The following is a 10,623-nucleotide window of genomic DNA, read 5'->3' as shown; positions in this document are numbered from 1 at the left end:
AGAGGAGACCAAATCTCAGTTGACAGGACATCTCAGAGGGAGTGCAGGGAGGATCTTGCAAATTGAGGCAGCGCTTCCAGAGGATTGGGTAGACACAGATGATATGGCACTCACTTGCTCCACTTGGGTAGGTACTTTTACGAGAGGCGGTGTTCCGCTTCACCTTTTGGCCTTTCAAGCATGAGGATGCTTTAGTTTTCAGTGTGCAGGATGGTGACAGATTGCTCAGGTCTACAGAGGACATCTTGCTTGAGTTTGCTTTTCAGCCTATCAGGGTTGTAGGTCTTTTGGTGCAGGAATCAGATTTAGAGTGGTTCCTTGACCCAGACCCCCAGCTACTCTCCACCAGGTCTTGGAGGCTTTGGCTCTACAGGGGAGTTTCCATCAGGTATTTGCAGTGAGACCCTGGAGAGTGGGAGTGGATTGATGTAGGGCATCGAGAGAAGAGCATCCCCTTCTTTTGTTACACGGTCAATAATGCCAGGGGATTTCAGCTCAGTAGTAGAGGTTGGACATCTTCCAGAGTTCCTCATTGGGAGACATTTGATATCACTTCGGATTTGCAAAGGTACTTCTGGAGGAGACTCTAGAAATCCCACGGGAATAGAAAGATCACTCTTTTCTTTTTGTTCTCTATCCATGGTGGGATTGCAGTGAACCTTTAGAGATCCAGGTTCAGAGCCGACCCTACTTGCCCTCACTGCCTCTTTGCTTTGGAGACTATTAAGCATTGCTTATGGGACTGCAGACACGCGAGGATGATTTGGATGGGGGTAGTCAGGATTTTCAGTCACTTTGCCCACTCCCCATCCTTTATGACATGGGGCTCAATGGCTTGGCTTTCTTTTACAGGGCCTTAGGTATTCTATGAGAGATTTGACTCCTCTCGGGCCATTTCGGTTCGACGTCATTAGATTGAGTCATGTTCGTTGGATGTGGTACCACACCTTTCTTTTACAGCTGTACATGCCTCTGTGGATACTTCTTGGGAGATTCTAGTGAGCATAGCATCCTGGCATATTTGGAGAGCCAGATGCACAGAGGCTTTGGAGGGTAGTCAAGTTCATCCCTCCCACACATTGGCTAGTATCTAGACAGACACCGTACATACTTTGATGGCCGTATGGACGAGTATGCAGGGAGACTCCTGTGCAGCCTCAGCTAGGAGGGCTTCTTTCTTCAAGGAATGGAAGGATTCTCCTTTCTTCTCTGAGACTCCTACAGGGTTGAGGTGGCACTTTCAGCCTCAGCCTTGGTTGTTTTCCACCTCACTCTAAGGGGGTTTTATTTATCCTGATTTCATGATGTATTCCGCTTTGAGCTTGCTCTCGTGGGATTTTTCTGTTACTTAATAGAAGTCTCTTTCTTGAAAAAAAAAAAAAATCCCTATAATTACCAATATTTGCCAATTTTAGTCATTCAGGGTGATTTCTTTTCATTAATTGATATTGATATTGCAATATGTATCTCCCCGGGTCCTTATATTGACAGATTCAATCTTTATTATGTGTTCCAGCTAAAGTGACCTCTGACGTCAATTCAAAAACTACAAAACCCGCAACTTCAGCAGTGAATCCCGAAGTTGTAATTCCCAAAGGGAGGAAATTTGATATAACTGCAGAAGAAATTGCAAAATTTGACACTAATGTTGAAAATTTGGTGAAGTATGGAGGGGTACTTGGTTTAGCAAGAATTCTAAGGGTTGATCCAAAGAAAGGGATTGATGGTACTTTAGAAGACTTGATTTCTAGGGCTCAAGCATTTGGGGAAAACACGTACCCAGTGAGCAAGGTCAAACCTCTTTGGGTATGTATGATATATTTTATAAGCCAATGTGTGGTTTATATTCCAAAATGCTTTCTATTTATTGTATGAATTGGTGGGCTGTCTAAATACCCTTCATGCTGCACCGAATTTGTATATTCTATTGTGAATTAAATGGCAAAATTGGAAAGCACAAGACTGTATGATTTCATAAATTGCTGATTTAGTTTTGTGCAAGCATTTTTCGCAATTACACCTGGTTGTATGGGAATTCTCACATTGGATAGTGCAGGTTTGTGCATGTGATTGTGTGTTTGTGTGTGTGTGTGTGTAAGTGTGGCAATTTCATGCGTTCTCTGCAGCAATCTTTCTTTAATTGCTGCATAGATCATGCGGTCTTTTTGGCATATACTGAAATTTTCAGTTGATGTAATTGTAGCACCTTGTTTTGGGGTTGCTACTCATGTAATATAATCAATCAAATATTTCACCCAAAAAAAAAGTGTGTGTGGAGAGAGGAGGAGCAGCCTCTGCCCGTATAGCCCCATCAAGGCCTCCGTACAGGCTCCCCCTTCCGTACGTACATCTGCACAGCCCCTGTACAGCATCCGTACGCTGTCCGTACGTCCCCTGGTTTGCAGTTCCGTACAGATTTGGCCGCGTTGCCTGTATACAGTTCCGTCTGCAATTCTGTACGGCCTCCATACAAGCCCTGCTACAGTTCCGTACAGGTTCCGGACAGTCCCCGTCTTCAACTCCGTGCTCATTTGCGGTTTTCGTACAGTCCTGCTTTTGTACACTGCTTCTTCCTGCTGCTGCTGTCAGCCCTCTCGGTTTCTTGGCTGTCTACCCCTGAGTTTACTCCCCCCTCCCTCCTTTTTCCCCGAGCTATCTTTGCCCTTTCTATGACCTCTTATAGAGATTCTTTTATACTTTCTCCTTTTGTTGCTCTATACATATATATCATTTTCTTTACCTTTCCTCTTCTTCAGAAAATGGCAGACTGTTCATATGCAAAAACTTTTCAAAAAGAAAGATCAATCCAAAGCAAAAAGCAAAAGCAGGTCATGGGTCAGGATGATCCCTTTCATGCTTCTGCAGAGGCTCAACTTGTATACGAGGTGATGCATGAGGGTTTTGAAGATACCCGAAAAACTTGGAAGGATTCAGTTCCCACCACAGGCATTATGGTGGAAGTGGATGATATTTTTGATCCAGTCAAAGAATATGCCAGGCATGCCATCATTATCTTTTTTCTAGGACGTATGCCTACTGCTGTAGATGTTGGTAATTGGTTGACTAGAACCCTGGGTGGTTGCTATGTCAAAAAATATGCAGCAAGGGTTTCTTTTGAACTGATCATGGCAGATGAAGAGCACAGGCAGATTTTATTGGAGCACTCTCCTCTTTTCTATGGGCAGCAGATGGTTCATGTGTTGCCTTGGTCTCCCACCAAAGACTATCAGGCATTGATCCGACAACACAGATGCCCTGTTTGGGTGGAAGCTGTGGACGTCCCTTAATGTCTGGCTTCTCTTTTGCCAAAATTTGCAACATCTCTTGGCAAAGTGGTTTGTCCACCACGGCCTAATGGCAATTCAAACAGATTGCAACTTCCTCTTCTAAAAAGAGGGTACGATTGGCTGTCACCTCAGCCAAGTCAAACCAATACCAGAATTATGAGCCGGTGTTTTGCCCTGAGATGAAGCACCATTCCAAGTCCGGGAGGGCAAAGGTCTCCTAGGGGAAAATACTTCTCTTGGGGTTTGCCAAGCATCATTCAAAGATTTTTCCTTTGCCTAAGGATGAGAAGCCAAAGGCACAGAAGGAGAAACATCACCATTTGAAGCAACCGGTGCTTTCCCTTTGTCCTGGACAGCATAAAACTGTTTCATCCCCTTAGTCTTCATCAAAGAGGGGGCAATAGAAGTCTTGCTCGGAGGCAGAGACAAATCAGCCTGCACTGGCATTTTTGGAGTATGTGAAGGGCATTGCGAAGCCATATGCCCAAACTTCTTGCATTCAAAGCAAGAACTTGCAAAAAGGACTTGTCAAGCTCCTTCCAAAAAAGCAATTATGTGATTTGCTCGCTGATTGGAGACCAATAACGCTCATGCCAATTATTTACAAGATCATAGCCAAAATGGTTGTTGATCGTATTAAAGGTTATTTGCATGATGGGCTGCATCCTTTGCAATATGGCTTCGTTCCCCGTAGGCATATCACAGATAATATTGCCAATGCTTATATTGGGATTGAATATGCCAAATATACACATTAGGATGCTTTGCTCTTACAAGTGGATATTACAAAAGCCTTTGATACAGTTCAATGGGAATTCATATCGCAAACAATGCGAGCTTTGGGGTTTGGAACAAAAATGCAGCAGATTATTTACTGGCTTTACAGGGACAACAATGCAGCTTGCATTCTTTCTGGAGATCTCTCTGATGAGTGGACTCTTCGTTGTTCGGTCCGTCAGGGATGTCCCCTTAGTGCTTTATTATATGCCATTGCTACCCATCCCATGCTGCAATATATTGATCATCTCGTGGCTACAGGCTCCCTTCATGGTTTGGAATTGGGTTGCCGGATCCCCCTTCCTATGAGCTGATGGTGATTCAAAGACCAGCGACGGCACAGGAACGGTGGCAGCAATAGTTACCACCGGGTGCATGGATAGATGAGGTGTTGCCCACAGAGCAGTGGCCTGAACAACAAGTGGTGGATAGATCCAAGCCGCATCCTGTGCAGTGGCTGATGGATCTAGAGGAGGATCAAAGATTGAAAATGTGGTTGCGGAAGAGGCAACTTGAGACTACTGCAGTTGTTAGTTCGAATGGAGCAACGACATAGTTGCAAACAGAGTTACCTGAGAGCAATGATGTGGAACTGAGCAAGGTGGGTGGCATTGATGCACCTGTTCAATACATTTCTAGTTCGGATGAAGACTAGAACTACCGCGATGGCTGCAGAAAGACCTCGCAGAATAAAAAATCAAAGATTTTTGAAATGCGGGATGCTTTTGGACACGCAACATAAAAAATGTCTGAAATGTGGAGATGCTTTTGGACAGGGAGGAGAAATAACAAAGGACGTTCAGACAGGCATTGCAATTACAAAGAGTGGATGTTTTTTTGAATGTTTTAGGAATGAGATGCTTTGTAATTCTTGTGTACTGAGTGAAGGGTGAGATTTAACTTACCGCACCTAGTTCTCTACCGAGGCTATGCCTAAAATGATTGTTGCACATACACTTTGCACCATGTAAGGCATCTGACTTCAGTCCGGGGATGTGCATGTGGGGTTCGCATAGTCCACCATGAGTGCCATGTGTTATTGCATAACCATGCGGGTTAGCAGCAATGACTAAGAGGGGTGTGCGAGGGTAGGTTAGCTGCATGGATTGACGGTTTAGATCTCCAAGTGGTTGGGGTCTTTAACGGCTGCTTCTCTAATCATCAGACGGTTTTGTACGCATGCTATTACTAGCATTCTGCTATCATTCTGTACACAGTTGTTGTTATGCGAGCTATTGCTCCGGAATACAATGTTCTTTGTTGTCTTGTCATTCTCTTGCATATCTATATTCCGTTCTCATGGATGTTATGTGTATTGTTTGTTTGTTGTTTCCCATAGCGTCTGCGCACATTTATGATGCTATAGATTGCATCGATGGCACTTTGTCTGGATGCCCTTTGGTCTTCAGTATTCACTAGTCGACAGTTTTTTTCAGTCTCCACTGGCTTAACAGGAACCTCGTCGTTCCTATTTTGTTTCTTTTAAGGGCATCACTTTTGTTGCTGATGTTATTCAGGATGATGGCTCTATGCTACCTTTCTCTTTGGTAGCTACACGGTATGGCTTGGGCTCTCATTATCGTGCTTTGTGGCAACAAATTGCTTGTATACTTTTGCTATTAGTTCCGATTCCTCCTATGGAACTTTAGGATAGGTTGGAGGATTGGACTTTGACTTCACCAGGGTTCTCTTCTCGCCCTTTGAGGCTATCTTTGATTACGGTGCCTGCATTATATAAAATCCTTTTGCCTCAACCTTGGGTTTCAGAGAAAGGCAATTCTATTTGGCAAATGCAATGCACAGCCAAGTGGTGGAGAAAGAGATTAAAGCAGCTTTGGGCTTACGAAACTCCTCTTCGACAACAAGTTTTCTTCTAGCGAGTGCTTCTAGGCATTTTTCCATTTGAACAGATATTGGCCCGTAGACACGTTGCTCCTGCTTGTTGCCACGGATGCTTGAGTCCTCAGAAGACTGTGCCTTATTTATTCTAGTTTTGTCCATGTTCTCGTGAGTTCATCGATCTTCTTCGCCAGCTTCTGCGAGCAATATTCCCCACTAGTCTTTTTGGGAAGTCTTTCTGGCTCGTTGGTTTTCATTCATCCAGACTAGAGTTTCATCTTTTCTTTGTTTGGGTTCGCTATTGGGCACTCTGGACTTTATGGACAGATAGAAACTGTAAAGTCTTTAGTGATCCTATATTTTCTTTGTTTGGTTTTTTTAAGCCTTCTCTACAGCAATCCTTCTTTGATTGCTTGCAGACGCACTGCATAGATCATGATGTATATTTAGCATACACTGAGATTTTCAGTCGATGTACTTTTGGTTGCCTTGTTTGAGGTTTCTACTCTTGTAATATAATCAATCAAAAGTTTTCACAAAAAAAAAAAGAAGTGTGTGTGTGTGTGTGTGTGTGTGTGTGGTGTGTGTGTTGTTACCAGTGTGTCTGTGTGTGTGGTGTGTGTAGGTGTGGTGTGTGTGTGAGAGAGACATATCAAAAGATAGGACACTACTGTGGCTATGATATTTTCTATGCTGGGGAGCAGTATTTTTTATCAAACCCAGTTGTTGCTTTAAATGACAACAAAGGCAGATGGCTTGTTCTTCAATGCATTATTCGAGGAGAGGTGTTTGAATTTGCTTCTATTTATGCACCTCAATCCTCTAGAGAAAGAACTGCAGTTTGGGATGCCATGCAACAATATCCATGGAGATATCATGCCTTTATATGTGGGGATTTCAATAATGCTCCTCAATAGGGTGACAATACCTCCAGACATACTCATTGGTTAACCCCTGAAAGACATGCATGGTCTCAATTACCGATGCATCTGGATTTGGTTGACCTTTGGAAGGAATTGCAGCCTTTATCACCTGGATACACCTTCCAACATAATGCCCTTTCTACTCATCAGGCACATCTGGATCGATGGTATAGTGTAGCTCCGCAACAAAATGGGGATTTTACATGCAAAATGTGGATTGATTATGCCTTTCTGCATTCAGATCATGCACCTCTATGGTTGTGGTTATCCTTTCATGCTATGCCAGATGATAGATTGCCACAAAGGCGACATCTAATTGTGAACAATAGCTACTTGCAACATGCTGCTTTCAAGGCCATGGTTACTGAAGCATCTCATTCTCTGTCTTCTCGCAACCATATTCATATTGATGATGCCTAGGATTCTTTTGTTTCCAAAATGCAAGTAGTGATTCGAGGTTATGGCAAGTCTTACATGAAGACTATGAGGGAAACGATTGCTCGGACCAAACTCACTTGTCAGGACCTCACTGAACTAAGCCATCTTCGTTCATTGTCCCTGCATGAGCAAACAACACTATGCCAGGCCAGACATTGTCTTAAACTCAATGATCACAGGAAACTGGCTAAATGGGAGACTAGAGCAAGACAAAGAGCCTTTATAGATAAAGGCTGCTCTTCCAAAGAATTTTTCAAAAGCTTGCATCAGAGGAGATTAAAAACAGAAATTTGCAGGGTGCTCATGCCTGATGGATCATGGGCCACCTCGCGGTCACAACTTGCTTCTGTTTGTGTGCATCATTTCGCTCAGCAATTTGGCTCTGCAGTTCCTCCCTCACAGCAAATTTTGGTTGCACGAAATTTACTGTTGCAGCATGTTTCTCCTATTATTTCCACTACTCAAGCTTTGGAATGGAGGAACCTTTTATTGAGAGGGAACTGTCAGATGCAATCAAATGGCAAAATCAGAAAATGCCAGACACATGGAAGAGAGGTCTTGTTAAACTCCTTCCAAAAAAGCAAATTTATGAATCTGTGGTAGACTGGAGACCTATCACCCTTATGCCAATTATTTACAAAGTCACTACAAAAATGATTGTCGATCGGCTAAAGGGGTTTTTACATGATGGGTTGCATCCTGCCCAATATGGCTTTGTCCCGCATAGGCATATCACAGATAACATTGCTAATGCCTATGTTGGAATTGAATATGCCAAATACACGCAGCAGGATGTTTTTATTATTGCAAGTTGATATTGCCAAAGCCTTTGATACTGTTAAGTGGGATTTTATTTTATCGACCATGCAGGCATTGGGATTTGGCACAAAAATGCAGCAAGTTATCACTTGGCTATATCAAGATAGTAAAGCTGCCTGCATACTTTTAGGGGATATTTCTACATCTTGGACTCTTGGTTGTTTTGTTAGGCAAGGATGTCCCCTAAGTGCTTTACTTTTTGCCATAGTCACCCATCCAATGCTTCAATATGTGGACCACCTTTTGGACACTGACCAGTTGCATGGTTTGGAGATTGCTAGCAGTCATAGCATGATCACTCAAGCATATGCTGATGATTCATTCTTTACCCCAAAAAATACTTGGAGTGATCTGTCCATGATTATGCAGGCTCTTTCTACATATGGATTGGCTGCTGGTCTTTGGATAAATTTTCATAAATCAAAATTGTTGCCGTTGCATGAACAGGAATGGCACAGTCTTCTGTGGCCTGGGGAAATTGTCCCCGCTTCTCAATTCATTCGACATCTTGGCTATCCTTTAGGTTGGGTACTCACCCATTCCCAACAAAAACTGATTGGGTGCTAACAAAGTTGAGGGCAAAACTTGAATATTGGAAGCTTGCAACTTGGCCACTACATGTTCATTTGCGAATCGCACAATCCATTTTGATAGCATACATACAATTTTATCTGCCTCTCATTATGTTCACTAAGGCAGACCTAGTTTCCTTTATGTCAGCTATCATGGAAATTTTTTGGTGTTCAAAAAATGGCAAGAAAAGTCTCACATTGCTCTCTATGCATCGTCTCTGTTCTCCAAAGATGCACGGGGGTCCTGAACATTCTCAATATTCAAATGCATTTACTTGCTCACAGAGGAAAAATGATGTTGCAGTTTATGCAAGGAGATCAGCCTTGGGATTTCATGATCCGCTCTCTCTTATTACATATTCATACTTCTGCCTTTGGGCATTGGCAGCCTACTCAGTGGGATTTCCTATTTGACTCTATCCAAGGCAAGATCAGAGGCTGCCCTTTTGTCTCTCGCCTGCTTCTCGATTGGAAACATATCTTATCCCACTTAGAATGGCATGGCCGAGATTCTCTATCAGGAAACTCTTTGAGGGCTGAGAATATTTATTGGTCTATAGTATTCCACCCTTCTTTGGCCATTCAAGAACCCAGACGTTCTTATTTTCTCTCCTTCAAAGGCATTTTATATGTGGCGGATGTACTTCAAGATGATGGCACACTTTTATCTTTTTCTATGGCTGCTAGCAAATACGGTTTGGGAGCTCATTATTGTCCTTTATGGCATAGGATTTCAGCAATGCTTCAACTGTTCTTGCCGGTACCTCGCTTGGAACTTCAGAATAGGCTTGAGGATTGGATTTTACTTTCTTCCTCCTCTTCAGCCCGTCCCTTGAAGCTCTCACATATCACAGTGTCATCTCTGTATAAAGTGTTATTACCTCCGCCTTGGATTTTTGACAGAGCAAATAATGTTTGGCATATGGATCACCCACTAAAGTGGTGGAGAAGACTGCTGCGTCTCCTTTGGCATTACAAAGTCTCTCTTCGGCAACAGCTTTTCCTTTGGCGAGTCCTGCTTGGCATTTTTCCATCTGGCCAGTTACTCGCACACAAACATATTGCTCCGGCTGTTTGTCACAGATGCCTGCACTCTACTTAATCTATGATTCACATCTTTTGGTTTTGTCCACATACTTGTGACTTCATCGCTCTCATCCGACAGAGGCTTGAGCGAGATTTCCTACTGTTACTTTTGGCAGACTTTTCTGGTTGTTTGGATTTCATCCAGAGAGACAGGGTTTTGACTTATTTTTTGTATGGGTATGCTACTGGGCACTATGGAATTTATGGATGGACAGAAATCATAGAGTCTTTGGTGATCCACTTTTTTCGTCTTTTATTTTTTTCAAACGATCTCTACAGCAATCTTTCTATGATTGTGTTCAGACTCGTTTGATTGATCAGGATATGTATACAGCTTATACTGAGATCTTTAGTTGAGTAGTAGTTACTTCATTTTCGAAGTAACTATGAATGTAATTATTTTTACAGCAATAAAAGATTTCTTCTCACAAAAAAAAAAAAAGAGAGAGAGACAATATCTGTCGGATCTGGATGCTTGATGGTTCTTGGTCAACATCTCGTTCAGAGCTTGCTGATTTATGTGTGCAGCACTTCTCCACTCATTTTGGACATCTGGATACTCTCTCTCCTCGGGTCGTGTTTGCACGTCAGCTTCTTTTGCAGCATATTCATCCAATTCTGTCTGATGCTCACGCTTTGGAACTTGAACATCCCTTCACTAAAAGGGAATTGTCTGATGCACTGAGATCCTGTGTCAGATGGAAATCTCCAGGATGGGATGGTCTCACTGTTGAATTTTTTCTTGCATTCTGGGATCTTCTTAAATTCACCTTGTTGCAAATGGTAAATACAGCATGGCAAAATCAGCAGATGCCTTTGTCATGGAAAAAGGGTCTTCTTAAGTTGATTCCAAAAAATTGCTATGTGATTCACTGGGTGATT

The 10,623-nt window shown here is 42.7% G+C and overlaps 1 protein-coding gene across 1 annotated transcript in view; it reads left to right on the top strand.

Annotated features, from left to right (window-relative positions):
- Window positions 1-820: 820 nt before the first annotated feature.
- LOC147885465 (calcium-transporting ATPase 10, plasma membrane-type-like) overlaps window positions 821-10,623 on the top strand; it is a 550,097-nt gene continuing 540,294 nt past the window's right edge. The window contains exons 1-2 of the mRNA XM_087397042.1: window positions 821-860; window positions 1,517-1,806. Of these exons, the coding sequence (XP_087253168.1) occupies window positions 821-860; window positions 1,517-1,806 (330 nt within the window). The remainder of the gene's footprint in view (window positions 861-1,516; window positions 1,807-10,623) is intronic.

The sequence above is a fragment of the Dipteris shenzhenensis genome, chromosome 25 (genome assembly GCF_047967505.1).
Source record: "Dipteris shenzhenensis isolate YYH24624 ecotype China chromosome 25, Dip_SZ_1.0, whole genome shotgun sequence".
NCBI lineage: Eukaryota > Viridiplantae > Streptophyta > Polypodiopsida > Gleicheniales > Dipteridaceae > Dipteris > Dipteris shenzhenensis.
This window is presented reverse-complemented; position numbering and strand designations above follow the sequence as displayed.